This window comes from Panicum virgatum, chromosome 7K (genome assembly GCF_016808335.1).
Source record: "Panicum virgatum strain AP13 chromosome 7K, P.virgatum_v5, whole genome shotgun sequence".
Lineage (NCBI taxonomy): Eukaryota > Viridiplantae > Streptophyta > Magnoliopsida > Poales > Poaceae > Panicum > Panicum virgatum.
The window spans coordinates 31527185-31545865 of record NC_053142.1 but is presented as its reverse complement, the minus strand read 5'-3'; the positions used below and the strand labels follow the sequence as shown (position 1 = coordinate 31545865).

The 18681-nt window shown below is 48.7% G+C and overlaps 2 protein-coding genes across 2 annotated transcripts; one reads left to right on the top strand and one right to left on the bottom strand.

The window, feature by feature from the left end:
• Nucleotides 1-956: 956 nt before the first annotated feature.
• On the bottom strand, nucleotides 957-3070 carry LOC120640950 (transcription initiation factor TFIID subunit 4-like). The gene has a single exon (XM_039916892.1). The coding sequence runs from the start codon at nucleotides 2589-2591 to the stop codon at nucleotides 1575-1577; it is 1017 nt and encodes a 338-aa protein (XP_039772826.1). The 5' UTR covers nucleotides 2592-3070; the 3' UTR covers nucleotides 957-1574.
• A 13020-nt stretch (nucleotides 3071-16090) lies between these two features.
• Nucleotides 16091-17999, top strand: LOC120643021 (E3 ubiquitin-protein ligase PUB23-like). Its single transcript, XM_039919562.1, has one exon. It carries the CDS (start codon nucleotides 16398-16400, stop codon nucleotides 17730-17732), a length of 1335 nt encoding a protein of 444 aa, XP_039775496.1. The 5' UTR covers nucleotides 16091-16397; the 3' UTR covers nucleotides 17733-17999.
• The last annotated feature ends 682 nt before the right edge of the window (nucleotides 18000-18681 follow it).

Sequence of the window (18681 nt, the reverse complement as noted above, 5' to 3'; positions counted from 1 at the left end):
CAAGTGACCAGAAAGCTGTGAGTTTGTGACACAGGGGACCTGGATGGAACAATTTGGTTCTGAGGAAATGTGAATCTGACACATGGGTCTGATGAGTGCGATCTGCGATGGTGATCTCCTGCTGCACAATACGGAGTTCACTTTGGACAGGCCTTGCCGCGGCCGCTTTCCCGGCCGCGAGCCGAATCTTTCTCGAAGCACGTGCGAGAGCGAAAATGAAGCTCCCCATCCTGCGCGTTCACATGCCACGCCTTACTAGTTATTATGTTCGGCGGGTTCAGCAGCCTCCAGTCCAATAGTATTTTTCTCACACCGTTCTAGTACCAGTTTTCGGTCACCAACCAACCAATAGTATTTTTTTCTCACACCACTCCAGTTCCAGCCCAGCAAACAGAGTCAGTATTATCCGCGGCAATTTTTGTTTTCTCCTCGCCTCGCATCTTTTACGCTGACAGCGAAGCAATTCTCTCTTTTTTTTTATGAAATTGACATATCACCAAATTCAGAAGTAGTTCCTCTACAGTACACACTCTCTCCTACGTGTGGAGCCCACTGATCTCGGAACCACACGTAAGTGGCTGAGGCTCTGTTTAGTTCTAAAAAAGTTTGCGCAGTATCCGTCACATCAAATCTTTAAGACACATGCATAGAGCATTAAATGCAGTTGAAAAAATAACTAATTACACAGTCTAACTGATTCATACAAGATGAATCTAATGATGTCAATTAATCTATAATTGGACATTAATTATCAAATAACAACGAAATGTGCTACAATACCAAAATTCAAACTTTTTCATCATCTAAACACAGCCTGAATCCCCTGCAGTATTTTAGAGAAAACTCATCCCCATAGTCTATGACAACATCGAAACAATACTTCCGGACGTGTCGTCCAAAGTTTAAGGATTTTATATGCATCGGAATAGAAAGACCAATGGATACGCGGGGAAATGACATGTTGGATGCTCAGGCGGAACAATTTAGTTGCCTAGATCTTTTAATAATTGTATACGAGTAGCCTGGGATTTGCAGCAACAAGTATATCAGTAAATGGAGAGAGCACCAACTACACTACTCGAGTTCGGCTACAACCCACCAAGTCACTAGTCAGCATGACAGAATGATGAGCACATCACCAAGCTAAGAAAAGAATTAACCAATCCTCCATTAAACAAACAGTCATCTCCTTCGGCCTACACAAGGTGTGTAGCAAGCCTAGTAAATCCAAGAAGAAAGAAGAAGAAATAAACAAAAGTTCCTAGTGCTGGGCCGGCCGGCTCCTTCTAGACACCAGCTGCTGCTGCTGCTACTCTGAACTACTGTATCTTTTGCCATTGCTTTCTGAATTCTGTTCCCACCCCATCAAACAGTCTGCACTGCTCTAATCAAATTGGCAATTTGGCATCGGTGCCGGGCCTACCAACTTGCCCTACCCGCCAGAAAGAAGATTTTTTTTTTGGTGCCACAGGGAAAAGGAGTAGAAAAATGTAGCTAAAGTTTCGGCCACTGCTGCAGCTGCACTGCATCGCCCCGTCTTGGACGGACGCGGCGGCGGCGACGGCGACGGCGAGCTAGAGATCCGGCAAGCTGCCGAAGAACTCGGCGACGGCGGTGGGCGACGGCACGGTGGGCGTGGTGAGGAGGTTGCGGGGGCTGGGGACGAAGGGGTCGGAGTAGTAGGCCGGCGGCGGGGCCCGGGATCCGCCGTTGCTCGCGGCGGCGGCGGCGGCGAAGGAGGACGAGGAGGCTGCCGGGCCGGCCGAGGAGGCGGCCCGGAGGATCGGGCTGAGCTCGTTGAGCCAGCTGATGCCGGTGGGGTCGAAGGGCAGCGGCGAGAAGAGCCCCGACGCGGCGGCGGGCGGGAGCGCGGACGGCAGCGGGGAGAGGATGCTGGGGTGGCGCGCGAGGGGCCCGAGCACGGCCGCGAGCGTGCCGTCGTCGGCGCCCGGGAAGACGCCCGCGTCGTGGTCCGGCGCCGGGCGCACGGAGCGCTCGATGGTGGCGAGGCGCGCGGCCGGGGACATGGCCGCGGACGGCGAGAGCATGAGCTCGGGGGGCAGGAATGCCGCCGCCGCCTGGTCCAGCAGCAGGATGTCGTCGTCCGCCTGGCGGCGGTGGCGCTCCTGCCGCTGCTGCTGAGGCGCGCCGGATCCCGGGCCCGTGAGGGACTGCACGATGGCCATGAACTCGCTGGGCTTGGCGTGGATGACCTTGGGCGACGCGTCGTAGATGATGACGGGCGCCCGCGGAGGCGCCGGGGCATGCTGCTGCTGCTGGTCGTCCCGCTCCCGCCTCGGCGGCGCCGCCCCCTGCGCCGCCGCGGCGGGGGCGAGCCCCGCCGATCCGGAGGGCTTCCGGATGGCGTGCGACTCCATCCGGACGTTGAGCCTGGGCGGACGCGGGCCCTGCAGCTGGCGCCGCGGCGTGGCCGGTCCCCTGCCCGACGACGACGGCGGGTCCATCGTCCGGTCCCTGGGGAGCTGCTGCTGCTCCGTCCCGGCGGCGGCGTGGGGCGGCGGCGGCGGCGGCTGGAGGCCGTGGAGGAACGGGGGTCGGGAGTCGGGCCGGGAGCGGGAGTGGTTCAACATGGGGCGAGAGCCGCCGCCGGCGCCAGCGGGTGCAGGGAGGGAGGGAGAGGGAGGGAGCTCAGGCTCAGCTCGCGTGGGTGGGCGTGTGAGCTCCGCTCCGCGAGGAGGCAGGCTGATGGGGGAGGAGGAGGGAGAGGCCAAGTCAATGCGTCGTGTGGGCTTTACGGCAGGATGGGCGCCGGGCTCGCGCGCGCTGGCTGTTTTCTGGTTGCGGGCACGGTGTCGGGCTCGGACGTGGAGGAATCGTTGGCCCCTCCTGCGGCCTGCGGGCGGACGGCAGCGGCAGTGGCCGGCCAGTGGACTCGGCTCGCCTCCGCGTGGCCGGTGCACTTTTTTATACACCGGACGGGAATGGCGGCACGCGCCGGCGGGAGTCGCCCTGCGAACTCCACGCGGTGCGCCGGGCCTCCTCCCTCGTTTCCACTCGGGGGGCAAGCTGGCAAGCGGCCGCCGCCGCCGGCTCGACCTCCACACCAATTTGGGAGCGTCCGATGGATCTCTTCTTCTTTCTTCTTCCCCGGTTCCACTGCCAGTCCAGCTCCGCGCCTTGCCTGCACCGTCCCGTCGAGCGTGACATGCGGTCGAACCTGCCGTGGCGTGGTGTGGAATTAAAAGTATTCTACCGCACCCCCGCAGGTTGACCGGGTCCGTCGCCAGCACTAAATGTAATTAAATAATAAAATTAATTATGGATATACACGACGAGACGAATCTTTTGAGCCTAATTAATACATGATTAGCCATAAGTGCTACAGTACCCACATGTGCTAATGATGCGGTCAAAGACCTCAAAAGATTCGTCTCGCGGTTTCCAATTGAATTCTGAAATTAGTTTTTTAATTAGTGTCCGAAAAACCCTCCCGATATCTGGTCAAATATGCGATTTGACATCCAAAAATTTTCATTTTTGGAACTAAACAGCACGTCGTCCGGCGGACGGACGCGAGGCGTTGCCCGGTCAGAATTCGGTCGCTTCCAAGGACCCGGCGACCGCTTCGGCTGATCTTCCTCGCCGGACAAAACCCTCCCATCACCACCATCCCAGCCTGCCGCTGTCATCTCGAGGGTTGGTGACGCCGACCCTGCGCTGCGGCTGCGAGACATGACCAGGCGGCCGGTTGGATCTAGGCCCAAGCCCAACAAATTCGGTGGCAACGACGAGCCCAAGATCTTTCATCTTTTGCTGGGCCGAGGGATGTCACCGGACCCTACTACTGTAAACCCAACTCTGCAAGCCCGGTACATAATAAATGAAATACAGCAGCACCAAAATTCAGATCGAAGAAAACATGAGTGCACCTTGATCCGTTTGAGGTCCTCTGTAAACTCAAAAGGCTAAATAATATGCAGATGGGTGCACATGGAATATATCCTACGCAACCACTTGGCTAAAACGATGTCGCTCAAGCATAGTTTAGCAGACATGCATGGCACACAGCATAATTTATTACAGTTTGAGGATCTAAGTTGCATATATACGAAACACTAGAAAAGCACGCAGCTTTGCCACGTGGGGCTTGTATCCCGCATCGTAGTATTGTAGTTTGATGTGAACTTTAGTTGATGCATGTAGTCGTTTCCGCCGCTTCGGTTTTTTTTGCATAGGTGTCATGGTCTGCAGCCCGTTGTTACACTTGATTTATATTTTGGGTATTCTATTATGGTGACGCTATTGTTTAATTAGTATATTATTATGGGTATCGAAATGGAGCTATGACATTTGTTGCTGTATTTATTGTAGTGAAAGAAGGGGTAAAATAATAAATTAGGGAGGGTGGAGCACAATTAGTCGGAAACTTAATGTACTTGCGAAATCATGTTGCAATCAATAGACGTGTTATTTTTTTTAAGAAAGTAGTGATTATATTAAAATATAACGCATTATTGTGGAGGTAGCATAAGAAGCCATAAAAGAACAGTGGTACGATATTATATTTTTAGCAAATAAGCTGTTATGTTGAACAAATTATGAAAACAATTTGAATTTACAAAACTTTACCATATAGTAAAGATGTAGATTTTAAAATTCTAGAAAACTTTTGTGCTCACCATTTTTTATTTGAAAATATTTTTTGTCCAAATTGTAGGTACAACGGGCCGTATGTAAGCATTTGTGCAAACAATTGCGAAAGCGTTTTGAATTTTAAAATTTACTCTATGATAAAGTTGTTGTTTTTGGATTCTTGAACAAATTCTATGTTGAGCAACTTTTGATTACAATGCGTAATGGTGTACAAATTGTATGTATAATGTTGGTTGTGTAGAAGTATGGAACGTGTTGTGATTTGATTTAATCAAAATCTGAGAGTTTTTCTAAAAACAATCCTGAGATAGAGGACCAGGATGGCGGGGTTGATTTTATGAAAACTTATGGCTTTCTTTGCAATTTCATGAACCTCGACTGTTGGACTACATGTTGATTTCAGAAAAAGTTAAGCGTCTTTTTCGCAAAATGCCTTGAGAGAGGAAGCCGGATTACGGGTTGATTTCTAAGTCTAAGAGTTTTTTTTTGTAAAATTATCGGGAAACCTGAGATTTGGGCCGCCCGTCCGGCCAATCTGATGGCCGGAAAAAGGCGGCGACGTGATCACATCGGTTGTCCTCGGTTTGGTGCGTGAATCATATTGTAAGATATCATATAACCCGTTAGCTAAAATGATGGTGCAGACAAAACCATAGTTTAGCAGACATGGAATATCACAGCGTCATTTGTTAACAGTTTGATGATCAAAGGTGATTCATGGGGATTGATTTGGAGATTCATCAATCAACGTGAAGTTTGTCATCTCAAGAAACCACTTACGCTCAGGATCTGGATACAAATTAGCCAAACCTGCTCTCAAATTCAACCATATCTTTTGCACCTACCCCATCGGCGAATTTGCCTAAATATACTTGTGGTTTTGGATAACCCTGGTTACTAATATACCACTACTAGAAAATAGGCCAAAGGTCCTTGCCAGTGCCGGTTGTAAAAGCAGCTGGTACCTTTGGCCAGCGGCGATCAAAGGTAAGGGGTTTAGTACCGGGTTAAAACATTACCCGGTACCAAAACCCCAGTATAAGCATCGGTTAGTGCCACCAACCGGTACCAAAAGAACAAGGAGGAATAGGTACCGGTTGGTGGAGGGCGGACAATGGCACCGGGTTTTGCCATTACCCGGTGCCGTCATGTGCCCACAACAAAGGCACCGGTTGGTAACTTCAACAGGTGCCTATGCCTATTATTTGGCACAGGTTGTTGAGCACCAACCGGTGCCTTTGAGCCACGCCTATAAATACCCCAACCCCTCTCCCCCTCCAAGCTGCTGTGAACTCACTGTTCATAGCAGAGTGAGGTGAGGGGGGGGCGAATTTTTATTTTTTTTCAAAAAAGGTTAGTTATTTTTTTCTATAACTTAGCAATTGATTTTTAGAAGCAGTTATCACTTAATTTAGTTGTAATATTTTATTGTAGTTATATGCGTTATCAATTTATTTGATATGTGAATACTATCAAATTATTATATTTATATGGTTTACCAATTTATTTGATAAGTGAATAATATCTATTTATTATAGTTATATGCATTATCAATTATATATATAAATTCAAATTTTGTATGGAAATATTATCAATTACATATGCAAGGGTGCTTTATTTAGTTCCCTTCAAAATTCCAAAACTTTACAAGATTCCACATTCGAGATGCATGCTGCGCCAATTCGAGACCCGCAGCTCAGCTAGGCCAAAAGGCCACATGCGTCGTTTCTTGTATAAAAATATAAAGTTCCATATAGAGAAACAAAGTTTTTACACAGTCATGCAGTCAGAAGGCCATATGCATCGTTATAATTTTGTAGTTCAGTTTTATTAATAGCGTATTCAATATTAGTTATAAATTGGTAGTATGAATGAACTATTTGTACACTACAATAATGTATATAAATGTATTGTGGACCCAGATGAGTTGGCAATGGATGTACATGGCCGACTGGCGTTCAAAAGAGTTCATTGATGGCGTGCATGAATTCATAGAAGCGGCCGAGAAACACAAGTACGGCGGTTTCGTTCGTTGTCCATGCAAATTCTGTAAGTATGAGAAGGATTACTCATCATCAAGAACCATCCACAGTCACTTGTTCAATAGTGGTTTCATGCCGAACTACTATGTTCGGACCAAGCATGGCGAAAGAGGAATTATGCTGGATAATAATGTAGAAAAAGAGGACAGGATTCCTAACTTTGCAGCCAATTATAATGTCTTTTTCAATGACACAGCCTGAAGAAGATACTGAAGGAGACGTTGTAGAAGATGATCTTGGTCAGATGCTGCGCGAAACTGAGAAAGGTTGCGAAACAGAAAAAGAATCGAGAGATCTGAAGCGTATGTTGGAGGACTACAGAACATTGTTGTACCCTGATTGCAAACAAGACCAAAAAAGTTGGGTACGACATTGGAATTGCTACAATGGAAGGGATGATCCAGGCGACGTTGAGGGGATGCGTGTCAAGAAGAGGGTGCCTCCCAAGGTGATGTGGTATTTCCCTCTAATACCATGTCTGAAACGTTTGTTCATGAACAAAACGAATGCTAAATTGATACGATGACATAAAGAAGAACATAAGCAAGACAATATGTTGAGACACCCCGCTGATGGGTCACAGTGGAGAAAAGTGGACAGAACATTCCCAACATTTGCAAATGATGCGAGGAATATAAGGTTCGGCTTAAGTACGGATGGCATGAATCCTTTCGATGAGCAGAGCAGTGGCCATAGTACCTGGCCTGTGACACTCTGTATATACAACCTTCCTCCCTGGTTGTGTATGAAGCGGAAATTCATTATGATGCCGGTGCTTATCCCCGGCCCGAAGCAACCCGGTAACAATATAGATGTGTATCTGAAACCACTGATTGAGGATCTTCTATTATTGTGGAAAGAGGAGGGTGTTCGTATGTGGGATGCGCATGCAGAGGATCATTTTAACCTTCGTGCATTGTTTTTCGTAACCACCAATGATTCACCAATGATTGGCCGAACAGGAAGAGAAATTTCGTGCCATACAAGAAGAGATGAACAAGAAGTATGTGTCCTTGGAATCTTAGATGGGCGCCAGGGTCAATGAGGCAGTGCAGCTAGCTCTGAGCCAAAGGGTCACTGCTGGGTCGCACCCGGATGTTGTGATAAGCCCGGCCTCTCAGCAACGCAGCAGTTGTGCATCCACGGCGGCGCCCGACGTACAATCGGAACAGCAACACCAGATTGAGCCAACGGCGGTAGATGACCAGAGGTATCCAGTGGATGATGTCACCATGCCGACACCATGCGAGCTTCATGTGCGAGCAAGAAATATATCCATTCATGTCGCATACGGGTCAGCCCTGCCCCTGAATCCTTCTACTACAATTCATGGAAGGCCGATACCCCCTGGCTACACCTCCGTCACAGTCGAGCAGATAGTTGGAAACAATGAGGATCTTGAGCTCGACTTCGTTGGTGGGGATGGAGAGAAGACATTGGGAGACGCACTGCACGAGGTCGTTCAATGGCGCAAGGCCGACATCAAACTTACTGCAAGCACAACGGCTCCCGTGCAGACCGATCGCCCGTCTCTGCGGCCTCCCTCACCACCATCCCCACAACCACCTCCTTCACCACCGTCTCCGCCGGCGCAAAGGGCCACGAGTACTCTAACTCCTCCTGCACCAGAAAAAGAAAAAAAAAGACAGCATCCCTCCCAGCGGCTGGACCCTCAAAGAAGAAGCAGAAAACGGTCGAAAGAAAATTAATCTACTAGAAAACCGCTGAGGAGTTGGAAGATGAGACTGCTCGATATATAAAAGAATAATTGAAGCCTAAAGTCCCCCCGCCAACGGAAAAGGTACCTCTAGAATTAGGGGAAAAGCTTCTCGCAAACCTAGACAACCCACCAAAACCGAAAAGCTTACCCTCGGACTATGATCGTACTCTGACAAAAACACACAAGGTCAGAAATCTGAAGAAAAAATGTGGTAAGACCATTCCTCAGCTTGGCACACAACAAAAAGAACTCGAGCCCCTCCGGGTGCCAGGGTTGCCACTCCTACACCCGACGGACGTACAACTCCAGACGGACCTACAAGCCGCGATATTTCTTTCTGAAACTGGATTAACGCTAGAGGAGGCAACGGGGCAAGTGGAGGCGGAAATCCCTATCGCTCCCGTTCTTACTCCATTCCATAATGGAAAACCTTTTGTCACTGAGGAAGAGGAGAAAAGTCTAGGCACGCAGATGTTCATTTTGCATAGATGGTACCTGCGAATGTCGAATGACGAAGGGAAAATGTTTGGAGTCAAGTATCGTGACCATGATTTCTTCCGCGAGGAGGACGACTTCTGGGTGTACTTTGAAAATTTATATCACATTTACCATCGACAAGGCCTCGACGCCTCTATCATCACCATTTGGGTTTTGTAAGTATCATTTACCTCTACATTAATACTTTTTGTTAACAAGAACATAATTATATGTGTGTATTATAAAATTTCTATTGTATCGTTTAGACAGGAGACCCAAAGAAGCCGAAAACATGGATGGCACCATCAGATCGGCTTCGTGTCTCCTTTGCTAGTCAACCAGAAAGTGCTCAACAAAAATTACAAGGAAACGTGCCAAAACATGTACGATTCGTTGACTAGGCAAGATTACAAATCCTATATATTCATACCATACAATTTTGGGTAAGTCTTGGTCGACTCAATCCTCTATTATATTACTAAATAAATACTAAGTCGTCTAATGCATGTATGTATATATCATATCTATATCTGCAGTTATCATTGGATTTTACTCATACTTTCCGTAGAGACCGGCAATCTTATAGTCTTTGACTCTGAGAAATCCAAAGTCTGCAATCCAACATATCATAGACCCCTTGAACAGGTAAGTTCAGTTTGCACAATCAAATTCTTTTTCTGTTAATAACAATTCCTAAATATCAAACTTAACTTGAGCACAGGGTTTGGAAAAATTTTGTGAAAAATAACAAAGGATGTGGTCAATGGAGGCCCGAACTGAACGTTAACATGGATTATCCGGTATGTTGATTCATAAAGATTTGTCTAGTTAAGTATATAATCCCAAATTATTCTAAATTGAGTAATTTATTTGTTTCTCCTTAAGTGTGCGAGACAACAACAAGGAATTGATTGGTGCGGGTACTACATATGCGACTACTTGCACATCATGACTCCATGCGGGAATGCTCCCGACTACTTGCACATCATGACTCTATGCGGGAAGGCTACTGATGAAGACACGAGAGTACGTCCAAACCGTTCACTACTATATTTTCATAATTGTACTAACGCACATGATGTTAATCTTTTTTCCCTAAATGATAGATATCTCAAATGAGGGATGAATGTTACTCTACTGATCGGATCAACGCCGTGTGTGAGCAGCTCGCCGGATTCATTTTGAACGAGATCTTGGATCCTAGAGGCGAGTTCTACCACGACGGTCACATCCATAGAGGACTTCCATCGAGCTCCTGAGGGGACCAGTAGTTGGACTACAAACATGACTTGTACATTTGTAAATATTTTTAAACGTTATGCCTTGATGTTTGTAAATTTGTAAATATATTAGTTCATCTAATTAGCTTAATTATATGCTCGCATTTCACTTTTAGTTAGTTTCAAATATTCTCTGAAAACGAACACGAACGACCAATGAACGTATAGTACTGTAGAGCTTGAGTGCGTTTAGCAATTATAAAAGAATAAACAGTAATAAATATAAAAAACAAAACTGGATTTGGGAAAAAAGAAAAAAAGTCATTGGTACCGGTTGGAAAGACCAACCAGTACCAAAGAGGCTGCCACCGTGGCCGGTGGCAGCCTCTTTGGTACTGGTTGGTCTTTCCAACCGGTACCAATGGAAGCCTAAGGCACCGGTTGAAAAACCCGGTGTCTAAAGGCGAGGCTATTGGTCTCGGTTTGCGGGAACCGGTTGGAAAACTGGTGCCTAAGGTGTTTTCAACCGGTTCTCATGGCGTGTTTTCTAGTAGCGTACTGACTCGGCAGACTTTCTTGATCAGCCCCATCTGGGTTGGGTTATTACTTGTGACGCTACCAGCCATCTTCCTTGATCAAAGAGTCAAAATAACAAAATTGGTGCATCCTGAATGCAATCCAATATGGCGCCACTAACGGCTGGTTCGATCAACGTGCAAAGATACTATTTTCTTTACAACCCGTACGTGTAATCCGTAGTACATATTTATTTATGAGAAGAAGAATGAGGTTTTCAAGGACACAGTGGGCTATGCAAGACATGAACTAACAATCCATGGGCTTGTTCCCTTTTTTTTTGCGGGTACCATGGGCTTGTTCCTTTTCGGGCCGAAAGATGGTAGCGCAAGCCCACAGCCACAGGTGCATGCATGCCAGTTTTTCTGTCGATTCAGAAATTTATTTATATATGTTTATGACCCCACTACTGTACGTTAATGCGCACAGCGCACGCATCCCAAGATGCAAACCTTCAAATGTCGATTAGCTAGGTAGAGAGGTTAATATAGCTGCCCATTTGCATATCAACTTAACATGATCAAATCCAAAGGGGATTATTGCCACCTCTGATTCACAATAATCCTTGCTTGTTTTAAAGCTGGGCGGCACATGAGTGCATAGGGAAAATATAATTTGGGCTATCTACGAGTACAAAAGCTTATAGCCGCCGAGAGCAGTGTAAGAGAGTTGAGCTGGTAGTTTCTGAGTCCGTTGCAGGACTACGGCAGTTTGAGTACTCTGACGCTGCTCGTTGGTAGGGCCGGACTGCCGGAAAACCGATTTTTTAAATAACAAAGCCAAATTCCAGGTCAACAGTATGGGCTTGATCCGTGGATCGCCTCCGATCCGATCCGAGTCTCAGAAAAAGAGCTGAACCTGGCCTGGCCTGCACGCAAATGATCAGCTCGATCGCCGGCCGGCCGGTCGGAGTCAACCCGAATCGCGGCCCATCACCGACCACGCACGGCGACCGCCTGCGTCCAGCTCACCCCACCACGTACGACCCAGCGATCGATCCAGCCCGATCGGCGGCGCGCGTTTCAGCTTCGTCAGACGCGTGCAGCGGATCGACGACTTCCATGTGCCCCCCTCTGCACGGCTAGCTGCAAGCACGGCGGCATGTTCGCCCATTGTTTTCTTCGTTCTTCGAACCGAACGCAGCATAAACTATTCGTTCCCGTTCCGACGAACGTCCTGCAGTGAATTTTCTCCTCTTCCAAACGAAGGAAACTGGGAAAGGAGCCCCCCCCCCCCACCCCACCACACCACCACCAAAGAAAAAAAAACGAAGAGAAGGGATGAGGAGGGTGCTGTCGATTTGAGCCGTGCATATGCATGCGATGATCGGCCAAGGGAGAGATTCCGGCGATCAGATGAGCTGCCGGTGAACGAGCCTTCACGCCGCGCCGAACTTGCTTTGACACATGGAGCGGACCCCGCCGCCGCCGCTGTTGCTGACTTGCGCCGGCGTACTGTACGACGACTTGGATCTCACAGACAGAAATAACTAGTAAAATGTAACAGCTGGTGAGTGTGGATCTGTTCAAACTAGTATTTGGTTATTGTAGTACGCTAGCTAGCTTTCTCTGAGGGTTAGTAGATTTTAGTTATGGGTTGGGAGTACTGGTCCCGGCGATCAGGCAGCTATGGAGTACTCCCTCCATGTAATGTAAGTCATTCTAGAGTTTTTAGGATAGATTATGGTTGTGTACAAAAGACTCTCCTACCTCTAATTATTAAGCATTGAGAATAATTAAACTAGTATATCTTTTCTCATGCACCTTCTCCACATGCACCTCTCCATACATAGTTGCATGTACATTTTTCTATTGGAAAAGACTCGAGATGCGCAATTAAGATGTTTGGGTCCACTCTCAACTTAAAATGACTTATATTTGAGGACAAATTTTGAATCTCAAAATGACTTACATTTGAGGACGGAGGGAGTACTTGCTAATGATCTAGGGAGTATTTGCTATCGATCTACTGTATGCAGTTATGGAATGGTCTCGATGCATTGAAGAGGAGCCGGTCTAGCTACATGTTGCACGTCCGGCCATGCGCATGCCTACTGCTATATAAATGGTCATCCGTGCCATGCATGGCACCAACAAGGATCAATACCCATCGAGCTAATAAACAAAATCCGCCTTTTGATCTTCCCTGCGCCGTTGCAAAATGCATGCATGCACAACCACCATGCAATTCGGTAGAGGGGCACAAGCATGCAAGCCAAAGAGCACGAGTGGTCGCAAGTGAGCGCATGCGTGCCATCTAGCTACTACCCCACGTTTAAAGTGTTTTATCACGCGGCACGTGCGTGTATCATCCCGTGCGCGTTTACACAGCCTTTTCGGTTTATGTGGAATGCATGCCTTTTTGTCTTTTGACATCTCTTGCAACATCCATGCACGAACTAACGCAGCCGCACAAAACATTGGCACAGTAGGAATTCCAACACTGTATTAGTAAATCCTATATACGTGCTCAAACGTTGAACGTTGCATTACTGATGTTTTCTTCACAACAAAAAGACTTCCTTTATTTGGCCTAATTAATCGGGCCGGTCACTAGCTTACTATGACTGACTTTTCGTTCTTTCCAAGGATGTGGTATTTACAAAGTTTCAACTAGTCTTTGGTGTACTATGCAACAACATGGCAGCCGTAAGCCGACCGTGCATACAGCTTCTTAATTTGCCTGCTGCGACCTGACCTGACCAGGTTAGGTTAATCGGAAGAAGATGATGGCATTGTAAGCTGGTAAGGAGCCGATGCTAATCCATGGGGAACGCTTTGATCACACGTTTTGATCCATGTACTGGTACGGTCCACTAACGAACGCTTTGAAATGTGAGGTGGGTCAAACGATCATGCACCTCGCTGACGTGTGGGCCAGCAGAAAAGGATGTGACTTGTTAGTTGCTCCGATCCGTCACCCAGTATTAAAAGTTTTAAAACTGCTGGCTCGTCCCACATTGTTTATTGGTACAATATCCCTTTTGCACGCATAAGCAAAAGAAGAAGGGGGGTTTTGTCTGATTATACAAACTTTGCAAAAGGTGCAAGGGTCACCAACCAATATATGCTAAAAGAAGTATAGTGTCCGTGCTCGCTTGTGGAATGGGTGGGATAAGGAGTAATAAGAAAAATACAAGATTTAACCTCATTTCGTAACCGCAACAATGGACTTGCTGGTTGGAATTTGAGGCACGTTAGATTCTGCTGATACGGAACTTGACTGATGTATGTACTAGTTAATATAGAAAGATCTTGTGAATATGGTAGATTTAGCTATTTTCTTTTGGAATAAGTTTGTTGCGTCGTGATAAGCTATGAGTCTTAGTTTTAGGACATAAATAAATAGTAGACCTCAGGGTTTGTAAAGAATAATCATCAATCAATACTCTTCTTTTCGGCTTCAAGCCACAAACCCTAGGACTAGGAGTGTAGAGTAGTTTCGGCGACTTCTTTGATGAACAAGGATGCATCGCTTCAATCTCCAGTTTGCTCGTAAGCATTATCTTATCAGATTGTCTTGGTTAAGAATTAAGAATAAATCATTTTTGTAATTAGATTCATCGGCAAATTTCATTTAACTTATCATCCTGGCTGTTAGCGCTGTCTTGGTTAAGTCCGATCTGACTATGGTGATGATAAGTTGGGTTTATTGAGTTGAATGTGTCCCTTTGTAGATAGATTTCTTTTTAGTTATGGCTATTACTCGTGAATCGGATTTATAGCTGATAGCTCTGCACATGTATTGGACGGTCTGGCCGATGCTCTTTTTACGGAACTATTCGGAATCCCACACGATGTGATCCTTGTTAATTACTGATTAAATTTCTATTCCTTAGCAATTTTAGGTCTAATTTATGTTCCTTTTGCACATTAAAACTGCTCGTTCCACATAGTTTATTGGTACAATATCCCTTTTGCAAGCATAAGCAAAAGAAGAAGGGCTTTTGTCTGATTCTACAAACTTTGCTAAAGCTGCAAGGGTCACCAAACAATATATGTTAAAGTATAGTGTGTGTGCGCGCGCACTCGCTCGCTTGGAATGGGTGGGATAAGAAAGGGCTAATTGGAAAAAAAAATACAAGAATTAGCCTCATTTCGTAACTGCAACAATGGACTTTCTGGTTGGAATTTGACGCACATTATAGATTCTGCTGATATGGGACTCGGCTGATGTATGTACTAGTTAATATAGAAAAAATAGAACTAATTTAATGTGTAGCGTTGTTCTTCTTTTAGAGCCTGTTCGGCTGGTAGAATAAATAGTGCTCGGCTGGTAGAATGAACAGTATTCTGTGAGAGGGAATAAGCCGTAATAAGCCAGCCGAGCACTGTTCATTAGGCCAGCTGAATAGGCTCTTAATCTGTGCGTTTCAAATTTGAGCTATAGTGGTATTCATATTAATTAAGGATTGCTTGACGCCCAAGAATGGAAAATGTATATGAGCATCAAGAATAAAGTAATTTGGTAGAGGGAATAGGGATGCATTTACACAAGAGATGTCAAAATCTGCAAGCTGAAACAAACGGGGTCTTAGTTTGGCCATTCAAATGCTTTTGAAGATTATTACTAGTACTATCCTATTAGGGGCTTGGCGGTCATTTTGAATTGATTTTCCCCCTTGGAAGTGTGAGCCGTGTGCTATGAAGAAATACACTGGATCGGAGAGAGTAGACGTGAAGCACACAAGAATATGAAAAAAAATAATGACACATATTTTTTTTTTTCATGAGAGAGGACCTAGCGATAGAGTTTCTTCAAAGGCCGCAGAAAGAGAGCAAGCAATGCAAGCAGTCGTTGTATAGGGATTTTAGGGGTAGGCCCATTTCCATGTTGCAACGGGCCGATCGAACAGGAAAATTCAGAATCAATTTATTTATTTCAGTGTCTCCCTCTCCCATCATTCTCTTTTATTACTCCGGTATACTCCCCAGATAGTCCAACTGCGCGCCACAATTTTTGAACGGCGAGCAAGAAGTGTAGTACCGGTGAAACTGATTCCGCGATGCTGAAATGTTTCCTCGCTGATCAGATCGGCGGCTAGCTGCTGACGCGCGAAATTGTCAAATCCCCTCGAGGTCAGCCGACTCGAGCGCGAGGAAGAAGAAGAGTCGACGGGTCGGCCGCGCGGGATAAATAAAGCGAATTAAAACCCCGCGCCCCGGGGACGGTCAAAGCCGCGGAACGTTTCGTGGTCCGTGCGCGCGCCTCGAGGTGGCCGCCCCGCCCCGTCCGGCAGCCGCGCGCGCGGACCGAGGGCCCCGATCGATCGACCGGCCGCCACCCTGGCGGAGCGGGGCGGCGGCGATCTCGGGCCTCCCAGCACCTCGCTATTAAAATTTCCCCCGGATCGATCCCAGATGGAGCGCCCGCCATGGAGTTTCCCTTCCACACCAACCAGATCGAGAGCGCAAGCGCAATCAACCACCACCTGTGTCAAAACACCGCCTGCACTGCGCAAACAGTCGCAGAAAATTCTATAAAAAACAGTCGCAGAAAAGAATCCACCGAACGAAGACTGCCGCCCAATTGTCGCCGCGACGCCGCGGACTTTGCGGCTCCTCGCTTCTGATCTCTCCTCCCCGTCTAGTATAAGAGCTTCGTCCCGGCAAGTTCCATTCCGCTCCAGAAGAAGGCTTTCCCGTTTCGATCAGAGACTTCCTCACATCTTGTTCATTCCCACTCTCTCTATCTGCTACTCCATCCTAGTTTCATGAGTAGATAGGATCAAGAAGAATTCATCAATCCATGGAGCGGTCGCCGGCGCCGGCGCCGGTGGAGGTGCCCAAGTTCTTCGTGTGCCCTATCTCGCTGGAGGTCATGCGGGACCCGGTCACGCTGTCGTCGGGGATCACCTACGACCGGGACAGCATCGAGCGCTGGGTGTTCACCGACGGCCACGGCGACTGCCCCGTCACCAAGCTCCCGCTGGGCGCCGGCGACCTGGAGCCCACGCCCAACCACACGCTGCGCCGGCTCATCCAGGCCTGGTGCGCCGCGCACGCCGTCGAGCGCTTCCCCACCCCGCGCCAGCCCGTCGACGCCGATCGGGTCGCCGCGCTCGTCGGCGCGGCGAGGAGCGGCGGCCGCCCCGAGGTGATGGCCGCGCTCAGGGAGCTCGCGGACATCATCGGCGAGAGCGACCGAAACCGCCGCTGCGTCGAGGGCGCGCCCGGCGCCGTGGAGTTCCTCGTCTCCGTCGTCAAGGAGCGTGCCGCGAGCACGTCGTCGTCCAAGCCTTCCGGCGGATCCCAAGAAGAGGAATCGCCGGCGCACGATGTGCTGGAAGAATCGCCCAAGGGGACGGGGACCTCGCCGGAGGAGGCGGCCCTGAGCATCCTGCATTCGCTCAAGCTCTCGGAGGAGACGCTGAAGAGAGTCCTCGAGAGCGGCGATGATCTCGTGGACACCCTTGCGTCCGTGCTGCAGTGGCCGAGCCACCGGGCGCGCACCTACGGGATGCACCTGCTGAAGGCGGCGCTGGCGGCGACGCCGCCCTCGCGGCTGAGCTCGGCGAGCGCTGAGCTGATCGAGGGCGTGGTGCGGGTGGTCGGGGACAGGGCGTTGCCGCCGAAGGCCGTCAAGCTGGCTCTCCACGTGCTCTGCCGGCTCTGCCCGTGGGGCCGGAACCGCATCAGGGCAGTGGAGGCCGGCGCCATGGCGGCGCTCGTGGAGCTGCTCCTCAACGAGGGGTGCGGCGGCAGCACCGGCGGCAAGCGGGCGGGCGAGCTCGCGGCGGTGGCGATCGACCATCTGTGCGGCTGCGCGGAGGGGCGCCAGGAGCTGGTGGCGCACCCGGCGGGGCTGGCGGCCGTGGCGTGGGCGGCGCCGCGGCTGTCGCCCACGGGCACCGAGAGCGCGGTTCGCGCGCTGCACGCGGTGGCGAGGCACTCGGCGACCCCCGCGGTGCTGCAGGAGATGCTGGCCGTCGGGGTGGTGGCGAGGCTGCTGTACCTGGTGCAGGCCGGCGCCGCCGGCGAGCGGGCGAGGGAGAGGGCGAGGGAGATGCTCAAGATGCACGCCAGGGTGTGGAGGTGCTCGCCGTGCTTGGCGTCGCACCTGGCATCGTCCTACCCTTGCTGATCCATATCGCATGACGCGGCCGATCGAGCAGGATCATGATCGATCTGGTGACCATTTTTCACCTTTCGATCGATCTTGTCGTCTCCTCGTACGATTCGTCTGTTTGCTTCATTTTTGCATGTAAAGATTGTATTCTTAACTAAACCGCAAGGTTTGATGTGCAACTTCCTCCCAAGATGGGGAGATATCGGAATTGGATACAGAGATACGCTACACTAGTGTATAAAATGTAACATTTTGCCAAAAAAAAATGCAATGATCAGCTAGTGCTAGACTGCTATTATACGTATAAAATGTACACTACTGATGAAATGCATATGGTCAGCTAATCATTGCTGAAATGCTTCGCTGTTCGTGTCATGTGTTCATCACTTTGGCTAACGCGTTGACGGCTAACTGAGATGCGATTTCGCATTTCCACTTGGCGGCTTGACAGTTTGGCCGAATAAGGTGGTTGAACTTTGGTAAGACGATTACCGTTTTCTTCTAGTTTTATTTTATTTTGCAGTTTTATTTATAAACATATGGAGTGTGTAAGCATAGTGTTATGTACAACCCCATTATTGAGCAGATCTGTATAGATTTGAATTAGTTGGCGTGACGACTAATAAATCACTGCTCCAGCGCCTCCCATCACCACTGGTTCAAAAAGATCATCATCGCCAGCTTTGGGAGCACTGAATTTATATCGACGGTGATAGGTTCGGGCATCATCGCCGGTTCTAGAAATGACGGTGATGCCCTTCTAAAAAAATAAAAATAAAAGAAAATCAGCGGATGTCCCTGTGCAGCCGCGGCCTTTGTGCCTCGGAGAGGATGTGAGGTGGTGGCATGGGAGAGGAGGCGGGGGAGGAGGGAATCCAGCGGCAGGAGTGGAGGGGGAGCAGGCGTGTGAAGGAAGGGTGGAGGCGTGGGAAGGGAGAGGAGGGGAGGAGAGGGAGCAGGCCCC